This window comes from Plecotus auritus (assembly GCF_963455305.1).
Source record: "Plecotus auritus genome assembly, chromosome: 6".
Lineage (NCBI taxonomy): Eukaryota > Metazoa > Chordata > Mammalia > Chiroptera > Vespertilionidae > Plecotus > Plecotus auritus.
In genome coordinates, this window is record NC_137773.1 from 37,723,098 (window position 1) to 37,750,373 (window position 27,276).

At 42.2% G+C, this 27,276-nt stretch overlaps 1 protein-coding gene across 12 annotated transcripts in view; it reads left to right on the top strand.

Annotated features, from left to right (window-relative positions):
* Positions 1-308: 308 nt before the first annotated feature.
* RAPGEF6 (Rap guanine nucleotide exchange factor 6) overlaps positions 309-27,276 on the top strand; it is a 182,498-nt gene continuing 155,530 nt past the window's right edge. For 10 of the 12 annotated variants that reach the window (XM_080672863.1, XM_080672875.1, XM_080672872.1 and 7 more), the window contains exons 1-4: positions 309-586; positions 13,674-13,744; positions 15,597-15,653; positions 25,630-25,713. In XM_080672863.1, the coding sequence (XP_080528989.1) occupies positions 518-586; positions 13,674-13,744; positions 15,597-15,653; positions 25,630-25,713 (281 nt within the window). In that variant the 5' untranslated portion in view covers positions 309-517. The remainder of the gene's footprint in view (positions 587-13,673; positions 13,745-15,596; positions 15,654-25,629; positions 25,714-27,276) is intronic. The other 2 variants (XM_080672873.1, XM_080672874.1) reach the window with 1 other exon arrangement.

Consider the following 27,276-nt stretch of genomic DNA (forward strand, 5'->3'; position numbering starts at 1 on the left):
GTACAAACACAACTCCACCTAAAACGCCGTCCCCACAGTTCGGCCTCAACGTGCTATTTTTGCTCAGTCCCTCACAGCGGGTATCCGGGCCCTCCACCGGAAGTCGGAACAGCCCAAGCCTCACCTCCGAGGCGGATCCCGTGAGAGGTTTAGGTGAGGTCTCGCGACGTGTGTTTAAATCTCAGGAAGAAGAGTTGCAAGAGGGTTAACTGTACCGCCCCAGTTCTTACGTCACCACGGAGTCACGCCCTTGGGCGCTCGTTTGTGTGTGCGCGCGCGCGCGCGCGGCGCATGCGCACTTGCCCTCCTCCTCCGAGCTAGCTTCTCTGGCCAGTCGCGCGTGGGCTGAGACCCTGGGCGGGTGTTGCGAAGGCTTGTTTGCTTGAGCCGGGTACCCGCCGTGGTCCGGAGTTTCTTCCTCGCAGGTGACGGGGTTCAGACCCCCTGCCTAGGGTGAATGGACTGTCGCGTGCGCTGCTAAGGTCTGGCTGGGGAGCTCGGGGCCGGGGCCGCGACCATGAACTCACCCGTGGACCCCGGCGCTAGGCAAGCTCTGAAGAAGAAGCCGCCGGAGCGGACCCCGGAGGTAAGGCCGGCGGACCCGGCGCGCATTCCGCTGTCCTGCGGGCGGCATACCTATGTCAGATCTGAAACCTGCGGCGACTGTCTCCTTGGAGGCTCACACCTGCTGCCGGAGTATCTGTTCGCTGCGTCCCCCGACCCGGGCCCTTCTATCGGGCGGGTGACGACCACCTTTCCTGCTAGTCTTGCCGCCTTCCCCGCATACCCGTCCCTGCCAGTGACTTCCTAGTGTTTTCGATTAGAAAGCACCTTTACTAAATCCTTGTTTTCTCAGGGTAAAACTGTAGGTTTCTGAGTAATTTACTCGTAGGTAGGTAGACTGAAAAACGAGATAAGAATTGTAAGTAAAGTGTAACAGCCATGTTATTAAGAGATAACATCTCTTTAAGGATGACTGAAATACTGTACAAGTGTTTAAAAAACGATAGTTTTCAAAATCGGTTTCCAAAGTTGCATCCAGTCAGGTGATGAATTCTGGTGGAGGATGATGCATATTTAAAGATCAGTTCTGAAGGTACTTTTTCACACTCATTGGGAAATTTTACAGTATTTTGTGTTTGGATTCAAACTTTCTGTATTGGGTTAGCTTAAATGATTTTAATTTGACCTTAAGGCTAGTTTTCAAATACATAACTAAAACCTGTTAACCTTATAGAGTGATTTTTTTTTTTTTGGCAGGTTTTCCTTGATTTGGAGAAGTTTCTGTAATAAGTGGTATATTTCCTAAATCAGAAAGCAAAAACTAAAAACATGTGAAGGATTGTTGGATTGTCTTTTGTATAGTTGCAATAAATGAAATGAAAGCTTTGGTTAATTTTTCCTAAATCACTTTTGAGTTTTTCAGATTTATAGCGTTTTTCATAGCGGGTCTCAGTAACTTTGGGCTGATCTTTTGTAATATAACCTTCTTCAAGCCATAATTGTAGTTAGGAAGAGTAGAACTTCCGTTGTTGGAGATCCCAATTTGCATAGAAACAGGCAAAGACTGGCACTTTCCAGAGTTCTTTTTTGAAATCTGCTTTTATAATCCAATGTGCTTTAATTTCCCTATGATGATTCTTAAAGTAATTGTGAGCTAATTGAAAGCATTCACCTTGAACAGGTGAATCTGCCATAATTTTTATATTATTAGACAATGCCATGTAAGGCTTGCAATGTTTACTGTCAGTATTTAAAATATTACTGATGATACATTCACATCTTAATGGGAACATCCTACTTTTCTCTTTTAAAAATACATTTTTATTCAGAGAGGAAGGGAGAGGGAGAAGGATAAAAACATCAGTAATGAGAGAATTATTGATCACCTGCCTCCTACATGCCCTCTGCTGGGGAACAAGCCCGCAACCTGGGCATGTGCCCTGATCTGAATCAGACTGTGACCATTAAGCCACACCAGCCTGGCTCCTACTTCTCTTTAATAGCAGAATTACCTAATTTGAAATTGCCTGTTTTTGAGCCTTACGAAATTTTCTAAACTGTTCACAAAATTATGTTGGCCATTATGTGCCTTTGTTAAGTACTTTATCTTGTTTTACTGGAAAAGCAGCATGGTTTAAGGGAATACTAAACAACTGCCCACAATACACAGACTAAAGCCTTGACATCTAGCAGCATAGCTTGTTAACTACCTAATTCATTGGAAGTGCTTTTAAAGGAGTGTAGAATTTGGAGTACAAAAGTATGATTAAAGAAGTGGTTACCTCCCAGCCAGTGTGGTTTAGTGGTTGAGCATAGACCTATGAACCAGGAGGTCACGATTCAAACCAGGAGGTTACTACCTTGGCTGGTTTGGCTCAGTGGATAGAGTGTTGGCCTGCGGACTAAAGGGTCCTGGGTTCGATTCCGGTCGAGGGCACATGCCCAGGTTGTAGGCTTGGTCTCCAGTGGGGGGGCATGCAGGAAGCAGCCAATCAGTGATTCTCATCATTGATGTTTCTCTCTCTCTCTCTCTCTCTCTCTCTCTCTCTCTCTCTCTCTCTCTCTCTCCCTCTCCCTCTCCCTCTCCCTCTCTCTCTCCCCCCCCCCCGCCTTCATCCCTGAAATCAAAAATATTTTAAAACACAAAACAAAACACACCTGCCCTAATAGTGCCTACATTCTAATAGAAGGGGAGAGTAGAAGGCAGATAAATAAAATAAACTAGAGGCCCCGTGCACGGATTCGTGCACCAGTGGGGTTCCTTGGCTTAGCCTGTGAAGATCAGGCTGAAACTGGCTCGGTGCATGGATTCATCCAAGGTCGTGTCTGGCCAGTCTCACCCAGTCCCGATGGGCCAGACCCCACCAGCAAGCTAACCTACTGGTCAGAGCATCTGCCCCCTGGTGTTCAGTGCGCATCATAGCGACTGGTCGAATGAACAGTCGGACACAGCATATTAGGCTTTTATTATATAGGACATGTTACATATATGTTAGCTGATAATTGGTAATAAAGAGATTGGAAGCAAGGGGCAAAGGCTGGGTTGCAGTTTATTTTTTTAATTTTTAAATATATTTTTATTGATTTCAGAGAGGAAGGGAGAGGGGGAGAGAGAAACATCAATGATGAGAGAGAATCATTGATCGGCTGCCTCCTGCACACCCCCCACTGGGGATCAAGCCCGCAACACGGGCATGTGCCCTTGACCGGAATCGAACCCGGGACCCTTTAGTCCACAGGCCGATGCTCTATCCACTGAGCCAAATTGGATAGGGCTGGGTTGCAGTTTAAATAAGATGGTCAATATTGTGCTGGTACAGATAACTCTTAATTAAAGGCTTGATACACATGATGGAGTTAGCCATGGGGCTATCTGGGGAAAGAGCTTTCCAAGTAGGATAGTTATTGCAGAGGCCCTACGATGAGAACATCTCTGGTGCACTCAAGGCATAGCAAGGAGCTCTGAGTATAAAGGAGTGAATAAGGGTGAGAGTAGTAAGAGATGAAGACAGAGAGGTGATGGTGGTGGTATAGGATGAAACATATCATGTAGGACTTTCTAAATCATTGTAAATTCTTTGACTTTTATTTTGAGTGAGAGGGGACTGCCAAAAGTTTTGAAGCAGAAAAGTGACATTATCATACTTTTTAAAAAGTCCCCTGGCTGCTTGCTTGTTTGAGTCTAGACTGTATGGGAGCAAGGATAGAAAGGAGCAGGAGCATCAGGTAAGATACTGTCACATTGCAGGGAAGAGATGATCATAACTCAGATTTAAGTGATAATAATGCAGGTGGTGAGAAGTAATCAATTATGGAAATATTTTGACGATTGCGCTAACATAATTTGCTCATGGATTGGTTGTGTGATTTGAGGGAAAGCGAAGAATTGAGCATGGTGTTTTTGGCCTGAATAACTAGAGCAGTGGTCGGCAAACTCATTAGTCAACAGAGCCAAATATCAACAGTACAATGATTGAAATTTCTTTTGAGAGCCAAATTTTTTAAACTTAAACTATATAGGTTTAGTTAATTAGGGTACTCCTTCAATCACACTGTACGTGCGCGCCTGCATGTGGTATTTTGTGGAAGAGCCACACGCAAGGGGCCAAAGAACCGCGCATGTGGCTCGCGAGCCCCGGTTTGCCGACCACTGAACTAGAGTATTGGAATTACCATCAAAGAGAGTTGGAACTGCCATCAGATGGACGGGGAAAGCTGCAGAAGGAGTAGGGGTTGGGGGTATTCAGAAATTCAATTTTGAACATGCCATGTTTGAAATGTCTATTAGAATTGTTGAGGAAGGAGTTGCATATATAAATTTCTATTTCGAGAGAGAGTGCTTGACTGGAGATAGAAATATTATAGTAATTAGCCTAAAGATATTAAAGTTGTGAGGCTAAATGAAATTGCCAAGGTAGTGAGTGTACATAGAGAATAGAAGAGGACCAAAGACAGTGCTGGGGCACGTGATGATTATCCTATACTAGAAGCCTGGTGCACGAAATTTGTGCACAGGGTGGGGGTCCCCTCAGCCCAGCCTGCACCCTCTCCAATCTGGGACCCCTTGGTGGACATCCCTCTCACAATCCAGGACCACTGGCTCCTAACTGCTCACCTGCCTGCCTGCCTGATCACCCCTAACTGCCCCCCCTGCCAGCCTGATCACCCCTAACCGCAACTACCTGCCTGCCTGATCGCCCCTAACTGCTCCCCCGCTGGCCTGGTCGCCCCCAACTGCCCCCCTCTGCCGGCCTGGTCACCCCCAACTGCTCCCCCCCACCGGCCTGGTCACCCCCAACTGCCCTCCCCCCTCCCCGGGCTGGTCGACCCCAACTGTCCCCCACTGCCAACCTGGTCGCCCCCAACTGCCCCCTTCTGCCGGCCTGGTCGTCCCACGCAGCCTGCTGTTCAGTCGTTTGGTCGTCTCTCACTGACCCCCCTGCCGGCCTGGTCACCCCATGCAGCTTGCTGTTCAGTTGTTTGGTTGTCCCTCACTATCCCCCCTGCCAGCCTGGTCGCCCCACGCAGCCTGCTGTTCAGTCGTTTGGTTGTCCCTCACTAACCCCTCTGCTGGCCTGGTTGCCCCACGCAGCCTGCTGTTCAGTCATTTGGTCATCCCTCAGTAACCCCTCTGCCGGCCTTGTCGCCCCATGCAGCCTGCTGTTCAGTTGTCCGTTCGGTTGTTTTGGTTGTGATGGCTCCTGGCTTTTTATATATTAGGATACTAAAAGCCTAATATGCAAACCAACCGAACGGCGGAACGACAGGTGGAATGACCGGTCGCTATGACGTGCGCTGACCACCAGGGAGTAGACGCTCAATACAGGAGCTGCCTGCAGGCCTCAGGCCAGCCAAGGCGAGTGCCAGCGGGGGCCTCCTGATTGCCCCACAGAGGGAGGTGACCTGCGGCGGGGGGGTGGGGCTGGCCAGTGGTGGCAGGGGTCAGGGCCAGCGAGCAGGCAACACCAGGCCGGCCAAGGTGGGTGCCAGTGGGGGCCCCCCGATTGCCCTGCCGATTGGCCCTGATGGCCAGCCAGGCCTAGGGACCCTACCCATGCACAAATTTCATGCACCAGGCCTCTAGTAAAGGAGAAAAGAGCAGAAACCTGCAAAGAACAACGGACGGAAGCCAACGGTGCAGAAGAAGAAAAACCAAGAGAGAAAGAGATAGTGTCCTTGGAAGCTAAGCAAACAAAGTGTATAATAGATGGGCATACAATTCCTTCATTTATCTTATTGTTCCTTGAATACCTATCAGGTGCAAAGAATTATGAAAAAAATATACAAGTAGATAAGAATCAGTGTTTTAAAATCTTGTAATTAGGTGTTTGTATCATATTATTAATGAGTAAAGAACTCTTCTTTTTTGTGGGGGGGACAAAATTAATGGTTCCTTTATTTTGAACCATCTGTTGTCCTTATATGAAACTATCAACTCAAACATAATTCTAGTAAGCTAGACGCTGAGTGTAGAAATGTGTTGTAAAGTATGCTCTAACACAGTTTTTACTTTCCTGGCCATTTCTCCTACTTTGCAGCTTCAGCCTCCACAGCACATTGCCTTTCTTGAGCTAGCTCTGTGATTTCCTTTTCCACTTAGCAAACTTTTTTTGTTGTTTTTTTTTTTTTAGTGGAAAAGTTTAGACTGAAATACTCTGTGGGAAGTTTAGGGCTCTAAAACAACAAAAGCTGTTAAGGTATTCATTTTCAAAACTGAGACCTCAACTCAATCAAAATTCAACACTGTTCTTTTTCTATACACCCCTTTTTCCCCAATCAGAGTTAGCTCCTTTTCACTCTCTTGTGGTTTAGTTCCCTTTCTGAGTGCTTAATACCATGTTTTACACATATTAAATGATCCATAAATATGTTAAACAAGCTCAGCCAGTGTGTCTCAGTGGTTGAGCATCGACCCATGAACCTAGAGTTCTCTGGTTCAATTTCCAGTAAGGGCACATGCCTGGGTTGTGGGCTCGATCCCCAGTAGGGGGCCTGCAGGAGGTAGCTGGTAAGGGCACATGCCTGGGTTGTGGGCTCGATCCCCAGTAGGGGGCCTGCAGGAGGTAGCTGATAGATATTTCTCTCTTTGATGTTTCTCTCCACGCCTCTCTCTTCCTCTCTCAAATCAATAAAAACATAATTTTTAAAAATAAATATGTTAAAACAAAATTTAGAATTAATTTTGTAAACTGCTTATGTTAAAAAGAGACTACTTTTTATTCATTAGGACTGCTGATCACCTGTACTATATACTGCATATGTGGACAGACTCCACTATACTGCTAGCTGCCAAAGTGGATTCTGTGCAGTTCTTGTTCCTCGGAATCACAAGATTCAAAGTCTGGAATGGGTGTGTCTGATTGGCAGCACTTGCATCATTTGCCCAAGTCCTACTTTTACAAAAGTTGGAAAAAATGAAAATCTGCTGTTTTCAGCTTCCACTAAAACCCATAAGCTGAGTTATTCTCCAAAGAGGAGTTTATTTGTGGCTTGACTTTCTTGGTAGATATTTTTTTACCATATTGCATTAGGAGTTTAGTATAGCCTTGGGGCCACATTAGCCTACCAGCTATTTTATATATATATATTTGGAATGCAGCCATACCCATTCATTTACCTACTTTTCATTTATTTAGAAAAAAAAAAGTAATATTATGTAACAGTTTTCTGACTTAAATATTTTCACATAAGTAAAGTTTTTATATCACCATATTACTTATATATATATCCAAAAGTGAACAAGAACAAAAAAATCAAAAGATGCCCTTTCAAAAAAATAAGAGTGAAATGTCTCTTTTTTTTTTCTTTCAGGAACCTGAAACGAGTTCCTCTCTTAATATACAAAGTCCGTACACTATTTATAATATAACTGCCCTCTGAAATGAGAGAAGCAGTGAGAGAACATAAAAGCAGTTATTTTTCAGGAAAACAAAAACAGCCCAGCTCTATATTACAATGAAAAAGAGACCCATTTATTAATAAAATGAACGCAATACTGGTCTGAAGTGCTCACAGGGAGGTAAAAGTGCTGACGCTCTCTCTGTAATGGGAATGAGTGCTTATATTTCTAAAATATATTGTTCAGCTACATAGAGCTGAACAATATATATATACACACATATGCACTTATATATAGAACATATAAATAACTTCAGAGGGGAAATTCACATGAAGAGAAAACTTTCCATCTTTGTAATGCTTCAGGAAGGACACGACGCCCCCATACCTGTGAGCTTGGTGTGGGACATGTTAAATGTGATATTTACCTACTTTTTAAATGGTTGTTTTCATGCTACAAAGGCAAAGTTAATAGTTGTTGCAAAAACCATATAGCCCCCTCCCCCCAAACCTAGAATATATACTGTCTGGCCCTTTATAGAAAACATTTGCCAACCTCTGATAGGAATAATGTTAATACTTCTATTCAAGCCTATGCAGTTACCATTTATAGATGCTGTTGGAGAATATTGTTCATATGGACAGATTGTTCCTCTAAAGTAAGGAGATTGAAGGCAAACAAAGGGGCAAACTTTCAGATATTTGAAGAAGGGCTTTTAGAATCTAACGTTGATAAACTTGTCAGTCTCTCTAAGACAGAACTGAAGAACCACATATCTATTTTAAAATTTCAGAATTATATTCTCGCTTGGACTTTATAATTGAAAAGTTAATTTATAATTCTTTGTCAGCTAATCATGGCATCATCAATGGTGTATCAAAGATGTCCTCTGACTTGAGAACAGAGTAAATAATCCTATATAATAAAAACCTAATATGCTAAGTGCCCGACCATTTGTTTGACTGTTCGACCAGTCACTGTGATGTGCACTGACCACCAGGGGGCAGACACTCTGGCCGATAGGTGAGCTTGCTGCTGGGGTTTGGCCGATCGGGACTGAGCGAGACGGGCCAGACATGCCCTGGAGCCCTCCTGTGGTCCCTCCCAGCTGGCAAACCTCCCAGTGCCCTCCTCGGCTCAGATTGTGCACCGGTGGGGCCCCTCAGCCTGGCCTGTGCCCTTTCGCAATTTGGACTGAGGATGCGTCCGCCCCCTCCCCCCGGAGTGCACAGATTTTGTGCACTGGGCCTCTAGTGTATTATAAACCCCACAATTAAGTTATCTTTGTTGTTTTAAATAGTCAATTATCTTTTAAATAGGAAAAAAATTCATATTTACCCATAATTACCATTTTCAGTTTTCTTCATTCCTTTGTGTAGATCCAGATTTCCATCTGGTATTGTTTTCCTCCTTTATGAAGTACTTTTAACTTTTTTTTAATATGGCAGGTCTGCTGGTGATGAATTCATTCAGCCTTTGTATATGTGAAAAATATATATATTTTAAATTTATCATTATTGAAAGTATTTCAGATGTCCCCCCGCCCCCCACAAACCCCCACTGACCCCTTCCACCCTGCTCCTGTCCCCTCTGCAGGCCTTCCCTGCACTATTGTCTGTCCGTGGGCTATGCATATATGCATGTAAGTTCACTGGTTAATCTCTTCCCACCCACCCCCCTCCCTTCCCTCTGAAATATGTCTGTTGCATGCTTCATTGGCTCTGGATGTTTTTTGTTTGTCAGTTTATTTTGTTCATTAGATTTCACATATAAGTGAGATCGTGTATTAATTGTCTTTCTCTGACTGGCTTATTTTGCTTAGCATAATACTCTCCAGGTCCCTCCATGCTGTCTCAAAAGGTAACATCCTTCTTTTTTCAGCTGCCTAGTATTCCGTTGTGTGAAAGTATCACAGTTTTTTAATCCATTCATCTACTGATGGGTACTTGGGCTGTTTCCAGATCTTAGTTATTGCAAATAAAGCTGCTATGAACATAGGTGTGCATTCTTTTTTTCTCATTGGTGTTTCTGACTTCTTAGGATATAGTCCTAGAAGTTGGATCACTGGGTCAAATGGCAATTACATTTTTAATTTTTTGCAGAAACTCCACACTGTTTTCCATAGTGGTTGTACCAGTCTGTTTTCCTACCAGCAGTAGAGTAGTTTTCCTTTATCTCCACATCCTTGCCAGCAATTGTTGTTTGTTGATTTATTGATGATAGCCATTCTGGTAGGTATGAGGTGGTACCTCATTGTCCCTTTAATTTGCATCTCTCTGATGATTAGTCACTTTGAGCATTTTTTCATATGTCTCTTGGTCATTTTTATGTCCTCTTTGGAGAAGTGGGTATTCAGGTCTTCTGCCCATTTTTTTGTATTTATGTATTTATATTTATATACTAGTGACCCGGTGCACGAAATTCGTGCACATTAAAAGGGGATTAATTGGAGGAAATAATTTAATATTGCTATTTGCCCTTTCTCTATAATAGAACTGTCAGACATGAAAGAAAATTAGTAAAATGTATATGTAAACCTTCCTCCTGTCAAGAGTCTGGGGCACACCACGGGACCCAGAGTCAAGTCCCTGCCCACCCACATGCACCTCAAAATCGCGTGAGACCCAGACCCGGCCTGCCCTCCCCCACATTGGGCTAGATCTAGATCCGGCCAGTCTCACCTTTGTCAAGCCCTGTTGAGCAGGGGGCGTAGCCTCAGGTCCCCTGGCCTGGCACCAGGAAGGGGGGCATGTCCTGAGGTCCCCCAGCCCAGACTGGGGCAGGGGGCGTGCCTTGAGGTCCTCCATCAAGCCCCGCCAGGTGGGGGACACAGCCTGAGATCCCCTGTCAAGCCCCACTGGGTGGGGGTCATGGCCTGAGGTCCCCCGTCAAGCCCCGCCAGGTGGGGGGGGCACAGCCTGAGGTCCCCCGGCCCAGCACCGGGAGGGGGGTGCAGCCTCAGGTCCCCTGTCAAGCCCTGCTGGGCAGGGGCGCGGCCTGAATTCCCCCGACCCAGCACTGGGGGTGCACCTTGAGGTCCCCTGTCAAGCCCCGCTGGGTGAGGGGTGCGGCCTGAAGTCCCCTGTCAAGCCCCACCTGGTGGGGGACATGGCCTGAGGTACCCAGGCCTGGCGCTGGGGCGGGGGGAGCAGCCTGAGGTTCCCTAGCCCAGCACCAGGACAGGAAGCGCACCTTGAGGTCCCCTGTCAGTCCCCGCCAGGCGAAGGGTGTAGACTCAGGTCCCCTGGCCTGGCACTGGGGTGGGAGGTGCGGCCTGAGGTCCCCTGTCAAGCCCTGCCGGGTGGGGGGCGCAGTCTGAGGCCCCCTGTCAAGCCCTGCCGGGTGGGGGACGCAGCCTGAGGTCCCCTGTCAAGCCCCAAAGGGCCAGGGGAGGGTGTATCAGGTCCCTGCGGATTGCTGGTTAAGACTTCTTATGGGAACTTGGCCTCAGCTGTGGATGCAGCCATCTTGGTGACGGAGTGATGGTCAATTAGCATAGTCCCTCTTTATTAGATAGGATATTTATATAATGGTACAAAATGGCTGGGGGGTGGCCATGGAGGGAGGGAAGAGGCTGGCTTGTGGAGTTTCTGTGATAGCAGATGGGAGAGAAGAAGGAGAGTGTCAGGCCCTTGCAGTCTGGCCCTCCCCATCTGGGCAGGCAACACTCATTCAGTTTGAAGAGTTTGGGGTGGGGATGGGGCTCAAGGGCACAGGCCCTAGCTGAGGCAGGGCAGGCAGAGTGCCTGGCTAGATGGCGGGCAGTGGCTCCTGGACACAGAGGCTTGGGTCCTGGGCCTGGGAGGGGTTGGGGAAGCAGGAGCCTGCAGCCAGCCCCGGAGGAAGCTCTGTGCCCGGCTGACAGTGGACTTGAGCACAGCACCAAACTGGGGGAGTCCCTTTGTATAACAGCTGCCGAGGTGGGGCCCGGCCCTGCAGGTTGGGGCTGAGCAGAAGCCCTCTGCCCATTTTTTAATTGGATTGTTTGTCTTCCTTTTGTTGAGTTGTATGAGTACTTCATATATTTTGGAAATTAACCCTTTATCAGATGTCTCATTGGCAGGTATGTTTTCCCATACTGTGGGTTCCCTTTTCATTTTGATGCTGGTTTCTTTCTGATGGTTCTTTCCCTAATTTCAGATATTTCTTCATATGCATGAGATGATCAGTACTCAACTTAAGACTCAAAGGAGACCCTCTATAGGTTTCCAGAACATACTTTGTCTCTATGTAGCATTCTCTCTCTGTCTCTCCTTCTCTCCAAACTCAAGCCACCTTTTGCTCCCCAGACTGCCAGCTTCTTTCCTCAAGATACTATCAGACAAGTGGTACCACCGGTAAGGTATGATAATCCTGTAAATTCACTCTTTTGTTTCCCGTCAAACTGTCTTGTTTCCTGAGGTCTTATCTCTTGAAAAATGTCTCATATATTTGTTTTGATTTTTAGCTGTTTTAGGTGGAGGATAAATTCAATCCCTCTTATTACATCTTGACCTAAAGCTGAAGTCCCAAGTATTTTTCTTTTACTTTGGAGAGGATGTCCTGACCACTTCACTCCCTAAAAACATTAAAGGGGTGGAGGATGGGGTGGGTGGGGCTGGAAGAGATTAACCAAAGAATTTCTATGCTTATATCCATAACCCATGGACAGACAATAATTAATGCAGTGAAGCCCTGGGGAGGGGGCGAGAGCAGGGTGGAGGGGATCAATGGGGAGAAAAAAGGGGGTATCTGTAATACTTTCAACAATAAAGATAAGTTAAAAAAATACAAAAGAACATTAAAGTGGCAGGTCTTTTAGTCCTCATAGAGTTTATCTACCACTTTCTGAATGTGTTACCAAGGACTCTAGGGCAGTGGTCGGCAAACCGCGGCTCGCGAGCCACATGCGGCTCTTTGGCCCCTTGAGTGTGGCTCTTCCAAAAAATACCACGGCCTGGGCGAGTCTATTTTGAAGAAGTGGCGTTAGAAGAAGTTTAAGTTTAAAAAATTTGGCTCCCAAAAGAAATTTCAATCGTTATACTGTTGATATTTGGCTCTGTTGACTAATGAGTTTGCCGACCACTGCTCTAGGGTATCAGCCACCTCTTGCCTATTCTCTTATTCATTTTATCCAGTCAGCAAAAGATCATCTATGTAATGGGTTAGGACAGTGGTCCGAAAACTCTTTAGTCAATAGAGCGGCAAACTGCCGCTCAAGAGCCGCGGTTTGCCGACTACTGGGTTAGGAGATCTGTCTTCAGGTTATTTTATGAGAGTAAGAGTTAAAATAGCCCTAAGGCAAAATTGTAAGTTAATATTGTTCCACGTGAGAAACTAAATTAATATTGCCCCGCATGAATACAAACCGTTTCTGAACCTTTTTGTAATTAGAATGGAAAATACCTTCACCACATCAATACCTGAAGCTTAACTAATCAGTTGTAACAACAGTATTATATCTGGGACTGCAGCTATGACCAGGGCTAGGATTTGGTTAAATCTGTGGCAGTCTACAGTCATTTTGTAGGGTTCATCTTCTTTCTGCATCACCCTTGCTTAATTTAATTAAGTCTTTACTGATGGCACTAGTTTGCTATCCTTTTCTTTTCTGGAAACAGTATTGTCTTTTTTCTTTAAATCCTCACCCAAGGATTTCTGTCCTCTGATAATTCTCTTGTGTATCAAAGCAGGAAAGCAGTGTTTGGGAGCAGTCTGCCCTGGTATTAAGGTGTTATTCTTTATAAGAGAATAAGGAGGTACATTTTATGTAGATAATTTAAACTGGGTATAATCACTGTGCTAGAGAAAGGTTCCCCACCTCTTTCATAGTGTGAACAATAGGGTTGTCTCACTGGATGTCTTATTTAGTAGCACATTAATATCACTTTGAGTACCTTTAGAAAAATATTTTTTAGAAAGTAATATTTTAAGAGTAATATTGACAAACTGGGTCATCTTCAGAGATCAGCCAGGATGCTTAAATATTTGGAACCTGCAAGTACTGAGACTATATAATCTGTAGGGGGAAAAAACAAAAATAAGATTTTAAAAACTTTTCAAATATTTGGAGGTCACTGAAGAAGAAAGGTTACATCTGTTTAGAAATGAAATAGACTTTCATATGAAATAGCGGGATTTTAATTTCTGGCATTAATTGTGTATAGGCCATCAGCCATACTGGGGGGAGTTGAGGGAGTTCTTTTCAGATCTCTTATAATTCAGAGATTTTATGATTCTCCTAGATCACCATTCTGTTATAAGTGGTTGTTTGCTTATAATCATAATTGTTGGGGGTATCATATTTTTAAAAGTATATTTGAAATAATCTAAAATAATTTCTATTCTTTAGGATTTAAACACTATTTATTCTTATCTTCATGGAATGGAAATATTATCAAACCTCAGAGAACATCAGCTTAGGTAAGTGTGATGCTGTGTTTAAGACACTGTGCTATGGAGTTATTCAAATGAGTTTAGGTAGATAATTGTAGGACCCAAGTCTTTTTAAGGACTTTTTATAGAATGAGCATAAGGAATTTGTGTTTTTCATACCAGTTTTTCTTAGCCATGGGAATCCATATAACTTTTGACTCCCCCAAAATCTAACTACTAATAGCCTATTATTGATCAGAAATCTTACTGATAACATAAGCAGTCGATTAACACATTTTAATATATTTTTAATTGATTTTTTTTTAAGAGAGAGGGGAAGGCAGGGTTGGGGCAGAGAGAGAGAGAGAAACATCTTTGTGAGAGAGAAACATCAACTGGTTGTCTCCCATACTTGCCTTAACGGGATTGAACCCACAACCTAGGTATGTGCCCGGACCGAAAATCGTACCTGCAACCTTTCAGGTGCACAGGACCATGCTTCAACCAACTAAGCCACACTGGCCAGGGCTAACACATATTTTATATGTTATATGTGTTATATACTGTATTTTTACAATGAAGTAAGCTAGAGAAAAAATGTTATTGAGAAAATCATGAAGAAGAGAAATATATTTATAGTACTTACTGAAAAAAGTCGGCATATATGTGGACCTGCTCAGTTCAAACTCATATTGTTCAAGGGTCAACTGTAACTCTGTAAAGCAAAGCACAGCATGTGCTAGCATGTGAAAATAAAACTTTTTTGTTTTGTTTTGTTTTTGTAGTTCATATTGATATTTACTATGTCAGATGCTTAAAATGGGCATGGTATGATGTAGAGTTGTATGTATTAAAGTGGAAGGAACAGGATTCTTGATTTGGTATAAGCTCTTGTAGACAAGATCCATAAACTTTCTAAACCTCATTTTCCTATTGTAAAATGAGCTTTCTCTCCTTCTACCTATGTCATTGAGATTACACAGGGTGTGGCAAAAGTAGGTTTACAGTTGTGAGTATGCAAAACAGTTTATTTATTTTTTATTAAGTATTGTATTATTTTTCATACAAACAACTACAAACTACTTTTGCTCCACCCTGAATTTGTAAAAACAGTTTTGTGTGCTACTAACTGCTATTTTAACTTTGCATAACATTTTAATTGAAATGTGTTTGCCTTCCATGGCCAGGTTATCCATCTCTTTTTCTGGCTGTTGTTTTTATTTATTTTTTTAATGTTTTTATTGATTTAAGAGGGAGGGAGAGAAACATCAATGACGAGAGAGAATCATTGATCTGCTGCCTCCTGCATGACCCCTACTGGGGATCAAGCCTGCAACCCAGGGCATGTGCCCTGACTGGGAATCGAACCGTGACCTCCTGGTTCGTAGGTTGACCGACACTCAACCGCTGAGCCATACCGATCTGGCTGTTCCTTAAGTGTTGGGTTATGGACCAGATTGCTAATTAAGTCTTTGGAATTTATTATTTTCTGTTTCCTTTACAACAATTCAGGTGTTAGTATGTATCAAATAAGAAAGAAGAAAACTGAAAATTAGAACGTTTAGTAATACTAAGCATATTTTTTAAATGAAAGTAAATTTATATAGTTATTCAACAGAATTTGTGTGTGTGTGTTTGCATCTGTCAGTAACTGTTCTTCACACAAGGATTCAGTGTGAATTGACAGGTTATAGAATCTACATAAAGAGTATTATACTTGTTGCCACTTAATATCTAATTGTTTTTTAACATGTTGCATTTAATGTATATATTTCTAAACTATTATAGTTTAGTGAAAAATGTAGTGGTAGATCTGAACATTTTCTGTTGAGGTGATTATAACAATTTTTTAAACAAAATTTAAGATAAAAATCTTTAAACTTTTTACTTTTCAAAATAGATTAATGTCTGCAAGAGCGCGCTATGAGAGATACAGTGGCAATCAAATTCTTTTTTGGTAAGTACTTTCATAATTAGCTTAAGTTAATTGCTTTAATATTTAAATTTTGACTTTTAGCATTGAAATTCTGGAACAATTTCTGTAGAACAGATTGAAATATATTCACAAACTATGAAATATAACAGGCATCGAGTGTACAAAAGGTGTACAGTGTGGCAATGGTTAATAATATAGACACCTGAATTGGGGGACATCTGTAATACTGTCAACAATAAAATAAAATACACACACACACATACTTGTGTAATTCCTACCCATGTGAACATGCAAAATATGCCAGGGCTCAAGAAGGCTCTAGTCATTTTTCTTGGAAAGGTAATCTAGTTCTAATTTCTATCGCTGTCTATTAGTTTTGCTTCTTTTGAATGTCATACAGATAAAATCTTTCGTCGGGCTTTTTTTTTTTTTTTAACTTCACAAATGTCTGTATTTCTTCCATGTTTTTGCACTCATTATTTTTTGTTGTTGTTAATCCTCACCCAAGGATATTTTTCCCATTGATTTTCAGAGAGAGTAGAAGGGAAGTAGGGAAGGAGAGAGAGAAAGAAAAACATCGATGTGTCTCACATCTATTGGTTGCCTCCTGTACACACTCTGACCAGGGCTGAAGATCGAACCTGAAACCTTGGTTCGTGCCCTTGACCAGGAATCTAACCTGCGACCCTTTGTTGCTCAGGCTGATGCTCTATCCACTGGGTAGCGCTGGCCAGGGCTGCACTCATTCTTTTTCACTGCTTTACAGTATCTTGTTGTGTGAAAATAACACAATTTGTTTATCCTGTTAATATATATTTAGGTTGTTGCCAGTTTTTTATTATCATGAATAATAGTTTCTTTGAACATTTTGTTCATATCTTTTTATGCCCTTATTTACTCATTCCTGTTGGTCATTTTCTTAGGAATAGAATTATTGGAACCTCACATGCTCAAATTTAGGAGATTCTAACAGAATCTAACATGCATTTCATTTTGTTATCTCATTGTGATTTTATTTTACATTTCCCTGCTTAATAATGATGATGAATAATTTTCATATTTTTATGGGCTATTTGGATAGCTCTTTCTGAAATTCTGTTTCAAGTTTTACCATATTTTAATTGGGTTGTGTGTCTTATTTCTATAGATTTTTAGAAATTCTTTCTGAATTCTCTGTTCAAGTTCTTTGTTGGATACTTACATTGCATATATCTTCTCCCACTGTGTGGCTTTCCTTTTCACTCTATTAATGGCATCTTGAAGAAGAGAAATTCCTAACTTCCTCAGTTTTTCCCTTTGTCATTAGTACTTTCCATGTCTGGTTAAAAACAAAATCTATTCCTTCCTCAAGATTATTAAGATATTCTTTTTTTTTTTCCTACAGTGACCTCTTTTATTATATAGACTAGTGGCCCCATGCACAGATTCATGCACATTGAAAGGAAATTAATTAGAAGATTGCTTAGCCTTTTATATATATTCAACTGGTATATAGGAATGGTATTGGTTTTCATATTTTATTATTTGCACATTATATTTATCATTATTTCTAAACTATTTGCATGATTCATATGGGTTTTGATAGCTACATTCATTTATTTGTTGATCCATTCATTTATTATTAAATATTTGTCTGCTACACATTATGCTAATCCTAATATAGAATGGTGAGAAGACAAAGTATTTGTTCTTATTGTGTAACATGTATTGGGGGAGAGAGAGTTAATTAGAATAGTTACACATATTTAAGTCCTGTCAAAGAAAAATATAGCTATATAAATCATTGGGACAGAATTGAGAGCCCAGAAATAAACTTACATTTATGAACAGTTTTGCTACACCTGCAAGGTAACAGTTTTGTTATTTAAAAATGGCCTGTAGCTAAGATCTGTACACATCCTATATAATAAAAGCGTAATATGCAAATTAACCATCACTCCACTACACCCCAAGCCATGCCCACAAGCCAATCAGGAGCGAATATGCAAATAAACTCAACCAAGATGGCTACGGCCACAGAGAGCAGGAGGGAGGCTTGGTTTCCCCAGCGATGGAGGAAGCCAAGCTTTCCGCCTGCCGTTGCCAGCCTAGGCCTCCACTCAAGGCTACAAAGTTTCAATGATAGAAGATACATAAAACCAAACAGAAATGGCGGCAGCCACGGAGCTGGAAAGAGCAGGAGGCTAGGGTTGCCCCCGGTGATGGAGGAAGCCAAGCTTTCTGCACACCTTGGCCGGCCCAGGCCTCCACTTAAGGCTACAAAGTTTCAATTATAGAAGATACATAAATCCCCCCCAAAATGGCTGCTGCCACAGAGCAAGCAGAAGGCTTGGCTCCGCTCCAGGTTACAAAGTTTCAAGTGTAGAAGATAAATAAACCCCAGATACCAGGGCCTCCGCTTGGGTTGCCAGGGGGCGTGGCCGGCCTGCAAATCACCACAGGCCCCTCGCCCAGGTCACCCCACGCGCCAAGGGAACCCCCACCCTGATCCGGGACACCCTTCAGGGCAAACCAGCTGGCCCCACCCGTGCACCAGGCCTCTATCCTATCTAATAAAAGTAATATGCAGATTGACCATCACTCCAACACACAAGATGGCTGCCCCATGTGGTCAAAGATCCTGCCCCCATGTGGACACAAGATGGCCACCACAAGATGGCCAGCAAGGGAGAGCAGTTGGGAGGGACCAGGCCTGCAAGGGAGGGCAGTTGGGGGCAATCAAGCCTGCCGGGGAGGGCAGTTGGGGGAGACCCAGGCCTGCAGGGAAAGGCAGTTGGGAGGGACCCAGGCCTACAGGGGAGAGCAGTTGGGGGGGACCAGGCCTGCAGGGGAGGGCAGTTAGAGGTGACCAGGCCTCCAGGGGAGAGCAGTTAGAGGTGACCAGGCCTGCAGGGGAGGGCAGTTAGGGGCAAACAGGCTGGCAGGGGAGCAGTTAGGCATAAATCAGGCTGGCAGGGGAGTGGTTAGGGGGTGATCAGGCTGGCAGGCAGAAGTGGTTAGGGGCAATCAGAAAGGCAGGCAGGCGAGCAGTTTGGAGCCAGCAGTCCCACCGGGATCGGGCCTAAACGGACAGTCGGACATCCCTCGAGGGGTCCCAGATGAGAGAGAGTGCAGGCTGGGCTGAGGGACACCCCCCTCCTCGTGCCTCTAGTTGTGCATATAATATGATTGAGGATTAAAAAGGAATCTCCAATGAACCGTTTATTTTTGATGAAGGTGCTAAAGCATTTCAGTGGTAAAAACACAAATTTTTCAACAAATGGTGCTTGGTTAGTTGAGGTTTCACATGTAGAAGGTTAATTTAGACCCTTTCCTTATAACATATACAAAAATTAATGAGTGTTACTTTATGGCAATTAGAATAGCTATAGTCAAAAAGGTACCTATTAAATAGATACAGTCAGAAAGGTACCTTATACTATATACAGTAATTAATGAGATGTCACTCCATACGCATTATAATAGCTACAGTAAAAAAGGTAAACAGTAATGAATGTTGTCATGGATATGGTAACACTTGGAATTCTCATATATTCGTGATGAGGATGAAGAATGGTATGAACTTTTTAGGAAACAGTTTGCTAGTTTCTTAAAAAGTTAAGCAATTTCTACCATATGAACCATTAATTCTACTTTTACATATTTACCCAACAGAAGTGAAAACAAATGTACATATAGAGACTGTACACAAATGCTTAGCCTAAAACTGGAAACAATCAAAATATCCAGTGAATGAATAAATAAAATTTCGTATAGTTGTATAGTGGGATACTATTTGGCAATAAAAAGGAACGAAGTACTTATATATACTACAACAAGGACAAACTTCAAAAACATTATGCTAAGAGGAAGAAACAAGATAAAAACACCACATATTATAAGATTCCACTTATATGAACTGTCCAGATAAGAGAAATTTATATGTGGAGACAGAGCAGATTATTGGTTACCTGGGGGGAAGAGATTGATTGTAAAAAAGGCATAAGAGATCTCTTTGTGATTCCAAAAAATGTTCTAAAACTGGGTTGTGTTGATGTTTGCACATTTCTTTTAAAACCAGAGTGTTCAGAATTGGTAATTACAGCCAGGCCTGTGTGACTCACCCTGAACTAGGAGGTCGCTGGTTCAATTCCTGGTCAGGGCACATGACCATGTTTGGGCTCCATCCCCAGTAGGGGGTGTGCAGGAGGCAACCCATCAATAATGTTTCTCTCTTATTGATGTTTCTTTCTCTCTAACCCTCTCACTTCCTCTCTTTCTAAACAATCAATAAAAACATATTTTAAAAAAAGAATTGGTAGTTACAAAATAGGCATAGGTCTGTAAGGCAAAGCATAGAGAATTTACTTACCAGTATTGTAATAACTGTGATGCCATGTGGTTGCTTAAATTATTGGAACACTTTGCAACTTACATGAATGTCTACTGGGCAGTATACCTAAAACTAATACAGTAGGTCCTCGAGTTACGTTGGAGATCCATTCCTACGGTGCAATGTAACGCGATTTTCACCGTAAGTCGAACCTACCTACATAAGCACCTACGTCACTCACATGGAGCACATACACAGCAGTAATGAAGTGAAACAGAAAAAAAATTTAAAAGAAAGGTAACAATTCCTGACCTTTACTTGTGGTAAATAAATAATAAAAAACATAAAGCACATATGTACATACATTGAAATGACGGAACTTTTTTTTTAATAGAGGTGGCAACATAACCATGAAACGACGTACGTCAAGTCCAACATAACCCAAGGACTGCCTGTATAAAAAAAGTGTTGAATGCAAACTATAATTGAAAAATAAAATAAGCCCTGGCCAGGTGGCTCATTTGGTTAGAGTGTCATCACGTACAACAAAAGGTTGTGGGTTTGATTCCCAGTCAGGGCACATACCTACGTTTCAGGTTCAATCTGTGATCAGGGTGCATATGGGAGGCAACCAAACGATGTTTCTCTCTCATATTGATGTTTCTCTCTCTCTCTTTCTCTCTGTCCCCCTTCCTCTCTCTCTCAAGTCAATTAAAAAATATCCTCAGGAGAGGATTTAAAAAAAAAAAAAAGAAAGAAAAAACATGGAAACTGGAAAAAGAAGAGGACACAGCAACAGAGGAACCTGGAGTGGCAGGTTGAGGCCACCCCTAAGAATTTTTGGTCTTTATTTTTTTTATTATTTTTTATTTTTTTTATTTTTTTATTTTTTTATTTATTTTATTTTTTTTAAATATTTATTTATTTTATTATTATTATTATTATTTTTAATTTTATTGTTCAGATTATTACAGGTGTTCCTCTTTTTTTCCCCATAGCTCCCCACCACCTGATTCCCCACCCCACCCCATGCCCTTACCCCCCGCCACTGTCTTCATCTATAGGTGTAAGCTTTTTGTCCAATCTCTTCCCGCACCCCTCACACCCCCTCCCCCCTGAGAGTTGTCAGTCCACTCCCTTTCTATGTCCCTGATTCTATTATATTCACCAGTTCATTCTGTTCTTCAGATTTTTTATTCACTTGATTTTTAGATTCACTTCTTGGTAGGTATGTATTTGATGTCATTTTGTTGTTCATAATTTTTATCTTTACCTTTTTCTTCTTCTTCCTCTTCTTAAAGAACACCCTTCACCATTTCATGTAATCCTGGTTTGGTGGTGATGAACTCCTTTAGCTTTTTCTTGTCTGTGAAGCTCTTTATCTGACCTTCAACTCTGAATGATAGCTTTGCTGGGTAGAATAATCTTGGTTGTAGGTTCTTGCTGTTCATCACTTTGAATATTTCTTGCCACTCCCTTCTGGCCTGCATAGTTTCGGCCGAGAAATCAGCTGACAGTCGTATGGGTGCTCCCTTGTAGGTAACTAACCGTTTTTCTCTTGCTGCTTTCAAGATTCTCTCTTTGTCTTTTGCCCTTGGCATTTTAATTATGATGTGTCTTGGTGTGGTCCTCTTTGGATTCCTCTTGTATGGGGTTCTGTGTGCTTCCTGAACTTGTAAGTCTATTTCTTTCACCAGGTAGGGCAAGTTTTCTGTCATTATTTCTTCTAATAGGTTTTCAATATTTTGCTCTCTCTCTTCTTCTGGCACCCCAAAAATTCGGATGTTGGTACGCTTAAAGTTGTCCCAGAGGCTCCTTACACTATCTTCATATTTTTGGATTTTTTCTTTTTGTTTTTCTGGTTGGGTGTCTTTTGTTTCCTCATATTTCAGATCTTTGGTTTGATTCTTGGGGTACGTTGATCTACGGTTGAGTTTCTGTATATTCTTTATTTCAGACAGTGTATGCTTAATTTCTGACTGGTCCTTTTGCATTTTTTTGGCATTCTCATTAAGATCCTTAAAGGTCTCACTAAGTTCCTCAGCGGTTTTTAGAAGATTCTTGAGCAACCTTATAAATGTGATTCTGAACTCTATGTCGTCCAGTAGTTTGCTTTCCTCCATTTCTCTCATTCGTGACATGTTTCTTTGTCTCTGCATTTTGCTGCTTCCTTGTGTTGATGGAGTGGCTTTGTGTGGTAGGTGACCTATAGGGGCCAGTAGCTCAGCCTCCCCAATAACCTGAGGTGGACGCCTTTGGTACTCCCCTTTGTGGGATGAGTGCAAAGTCTTGGTGTAGTTAAGCCTTGATTGCTGTTGGTACACTGGGAGGAATTGACCTCCAGGCCAATTGGCTGTGAGGACCCGCTGCGTCTGTAATGGAAGAACTGCTGTGCTGGAGACACGCTTATGGTGCAGGACTTGTTTCAGTGGGGCTTTGGTGCTCCCTGAGTCTGCCTCTTGAATGTGTCACTTATGGATGTGAGGAGTTGAAATCTGGTGTCTCACACTGACCACTAGGTACACTGGCTTCTGGATCTCCAATGGGGTGCAGGTCAGCTACTGTCTGAGGCCACCCAGCAGGCGCTATAGCGAGAACTACAGTTTTCTCCTCTTTGCTTGGGGTTTGGAGGTTTTGGAGCTGTCTGACCGGGATGCAAGTTTGCTAGGTTAAGCTGCGATAGGGCAGGTCTTTCATATGCTAAATCTGTTGCTTGGAGCTTGGGTGGGTTTGTAGGTTGTGCGGGGCGGGGTTTCAGGATGTCACTAGGCTAGGGCGTGGCAAACAGCGATGGCTGCCAGAAGCTGGCTCTGCGTCTCCGACCCGCGTCCCAGCGTCCTGTGCCCCAGCACAATAAACAATTATTCCTGCACGCAGCCCTGCAAGCAAGCCTCACTCACTTTCCGACCCCACAGCAGACAGTCCAGCTTCTCCCATTCTCCCCGTAAGAGTTTGGGTCCCCCACGTCTCCCCAGAAACTGGAGTTCGGAGTAATCGGGAGCTTATCTCCCTTCGGGTTGAAAACAGCTGCGCTGCCGATTCGCGCGTCTCCATACCTCAGCTTTTCCGCACTTGTGCACCCCTCAATGCTGTTTGCTCTTTCCTTCTAGTTGTAGAACTTCCACTCAGCCAGCTTTCCCATGGTTCTGGGTGATAGACGTTTTGTCTTTTAGTTGTAGTTTTGAAATTGTTGTGCGAGGCAGCAGTTTAGGTGTTTACCTACGCCGCCATCTTGGATCCTCCCCTGGTCTTTATTTTAGGAGCAGTATGAAGCCTTTGGTGGAGTAAAATCTGACAAGATTAAGTAGGCCTCCGTTCTCTGGGCTAGATTATTCTTAGATTCATTGGCTTGCAAAGAGAAAGGAGGTAATAGGGCCCCACTTAACAAGTTCCACTTTCCTTGTGTTTTCTTATCAGCTGTATTGTGAACCATGCTCTGAGAGTGGAATTCTTTGCAAAGATCTGAACTGTTGCTGATTCATAAACTGGCATGTCTTTCATCCTATATAATAAAACCCTAATATGCAAATCGACTGAATGGCAGAACGACCGGTTGCTATGATGCGCATTGACCACCAGGGGGCAGACACTCAACACAGGGGGTAGCTCAAGCGTTGAGTGTCTGCTCCCCAAGAGGAAGGCGGTTGGGAGCTGGGCCGCCAGCCAGGGTGGTGCCAACAGGGGTCCCCCCCATATTGCCCCACCTGCTGGTCACCCCACAGATCAGCGCTGATCACCGGCCAGGCCTAGGGATCCTACCCTATATATTGGGAACAGTCTCTTAGATTTAAAAATTAAAACCTGGCAAGACTACTTAACCCTGAAAAAACAGGATGATGCAGCAATGACACACATGCATGGACTCTGACTTGCACTTTTCTGGCCAGCCCTTATTCTGACACTTATAACTGTGTGACAAAGCCAATTCTCTCTGCTTCAGTTTTCCACCCATAAGTTGGGGAAAATGGTATTACTGCCTCAGAAGGATCATGTTATGTACTGCTTTTTATAAACAGGGCAAAAAAATGTAGCTGCCCATACAATAGCAAGATGCCTTTCACCTGTATGAAAAGTATGGTCACTGGTGCATGCAGCGTTCCGGATTGCGAGAGGGATATCCGACTGCCGGTTTAGGCCCGATCCCCTAAACTGGCAGTTGGTCATCCCCCAAGGGCGCAGGCCAGGCTGAGCGACACCCCCCATGCACAAATTTCATGCACCAGGCCTCTAGTATATATATTTTCCCCCCCTCAGAAAAATGTATTACTTGTTCAGTATTTTTCTTTTAATCCTCACTTGAGGATATGTTTTTATTGATTTTTTTTTTTTTTTTTTTTTTTTGTAGAGAGGGGGCTGGGAGAGAGAGAGAGAGAGAGAGGAGAGAGACATCGATTAAGAAACATCGGTCGGTTGCTTCTCAAATGGGATGAAACTCAAAACCTAGGTATTGTTCCCTGACCAGGAATCTAACCCGAAATCTTGTTGGTGTATGGGACAACATTCTAACCATCATGACTCTCTCCATGGTAGGAGTGAACTTCAGGATTTTTCCTGTATTTGTACTGAAATTTATTGACAACTTTGTGACTGTTTCAGCCATGTAAGATAAAAATTGGATGTTTGTCATGGCATCCAGTCATAACTCTTCCATCTTGATTTGGACAAATTTTCCTTCACTGATTTTATTCCATCTTGATTTTGTAAAAGTCATATTTCAAAAGAATAAGTAAGTGGAATTTCTAAGTAAAGAACCTTAAGTGGGAATTTTATAGCCATTTGCATCTTCCTTCAGTAAAAAGAGAAAGGGTCATAACTTTCAAGTACCCACTGGAAAGTTGACAATATGTTTTTCTTTTGATAATAAGCAATTAGAATTGACCCAGAAAGCTTACCCTAGGTGGTATGTAGAATGGTTTGTGGGCCTGGGTTTCTGGATGGAGGATGGTACATTCATTGAGGACATAGAAAAGATACGTGCTTGAAGAAATTGATGATGAGGTAGATTTTAAACATGTTGAGTTTGAATTGTCTGTTAGATATACAAGATGACATGTCAAGTAGAGAGCCAGATAGATATACAGTTCTTAGCTCAAAGGAGAGATTTTTTTTTATATAGATACTAGAATCTTCTTCATATTAAAATTGATTGAAGACTTTAGGTATTGTAAATAAAGATATTTGAGAGAAAGAGATTAGATTATAAACTGACATCTAACAAGATTCTGGGTTTTTATTGGAGATTTAACTGAACTAAAATGCTGATGGACTTAAGTTATCTGATACTCTTTTATTTATTCCTCAAACATAAAACGAGAGATTGGACAGACATTCTATGTCTTTCAGAATAGCATTGAAAAGAAGTAATTATTATCCAAATTTAGTTGAAAATGAAGATACAACATTGATAAATGTATGCATTCCAAATAATATTGTCCTCAATATACAGAAAAGTTATTAGAAGTAGAATTTCTAATATGCAGATATAGTACAATATTTAAGTTAATCTCTAGCATATGTGATGATCTAGTACACAAAAATGATGAATGTGAACATAGTCTGTGTTACTTAATTTGTAACGATTTGCAATACTAGAATATATTTCATGTTCTATTCTTTGTATTGAATCCATATACATGTGAATGTGTGTATTTATTTACTCATTTATTTACTTATTTATTTAAATAGTTCAGAAACTGTTGCCAGATGTTGGTACATCCTGCTTTCTGGATCTGTGCTTATGAAAGACTCCATGGTCTTGCCTCCTTGTAGGTAAGTTTACATTTGGTGTTTAGTACATGTGGCAGGCAAAGTTAACATATCTATTTATTTTATCTCTTATGCTAAACTACTTTATGTAGGATGTGTATTTTTCTCTCATTAGGTGATAACATTTTATAAATGTCTTTGCTTATTGATAATTGGCAGTACTTGGCAGAAATCAACGGATATTTCATATTCCTTTATTTTTTAAAATTTTTTTTATTGATTTCAGAAAGGAAGGGAAAGGGAGAGAGAGATAGAAACATTAATGATGAGAGAGAATCATTGATCATCTGCCTTCTGCACACCCTACACTGGGGACTGAGCCTGAAACCCGGATATGTGCCCTGACCGGGAATTGAACCATGACCTCCTGGTTCATAGGTCAATGCTCAACCACTAAACCACGCTGGCCAGGCAATATTTTGTATTTCTGAGGAAACATATGTCTTTAAGTTTACACCGTGACATATATCTTACTCCTGTTTGATCTTTAGTTTTTTATGTGAAATTTGATCTGCTTTATCTAATGGTTTCTGGATACGTTGCTCTTAATGGTTATATAGAGAGGCACTATATCTTAATAGCTAAGAAATTGGTTTTTAGAGAAAGGCAAACGAGATATAATCTGATTTTATCACTTATTAGTGATCTGACTTTGGGCAAATTTTAGTTTCTTGACACTGAAATGATAATAATAGTTCCTACTTAAGTGTCTTATGAGATTGGCAGGCCACTACTCAAAGGTCTCAACAGAAGTCTATAAATGTTGACACTCTAGAGCCAGATTACCTGAGTTCATATCTGCACTTTATTACTCCTTGAGCAAATTACTTAAGCCCTTTGTGTCTCAGTTTCCACATTGTAAAATAAGGACAATAATAGAACCTATTCATAGGCTAGTTTTGAGGAATAAATGAGTTACTATGTAGTAAAGCTCTTAGACTATTGCCTGACTGTTAATAAGTAATTATCAATATAGTTGTATTACCATTTGTTCTGACAGTAATTCTTAATATTGTGGAGCCTCAAATTATGGTTTGGTGACATAAAATGTAATTTTTTTTAGTGACTTTTTTCCAATAATGTTGAGAAGAGATTTTTTTTCTTTTTTTTTTCCTTTATTGATTAAGGTATTACATATGTGTTCTTATCTCCCCATTGCCCTCCCACCCCCCCACTCATGCCCTCACCCCCCTGGTGTCTGTGTCCATTGGTTAGGCTTATATACATGCATACAAGTCCTTTGGTTGATCTCTTCCCCTTACCCCCACCCTCCCCTACCTTCCCTCTGAGGTTTGACGGTCTAATCCAGCCGTGGGCAAACTACTAGGCTGTTCTATCCGGCCCACGGAGCCAAAAGAGCGGAGGATTCTCTTGCTCTCCCCTCCTTTCCTTTACTTTGAATTTATATTCACACAAACACTCCATCCATGCTTTTGTTCCGGCCCTCCGGTCCAGTTTAAGAACCCATTGTGGCCCTCGAGTCAAAAAGTTTGCCCACCCCTGTGTTAGACCAATGGGGTCAGACCAGACCTGGGTTCAGCAACCTGAGCACTTGAGTTCTGGATA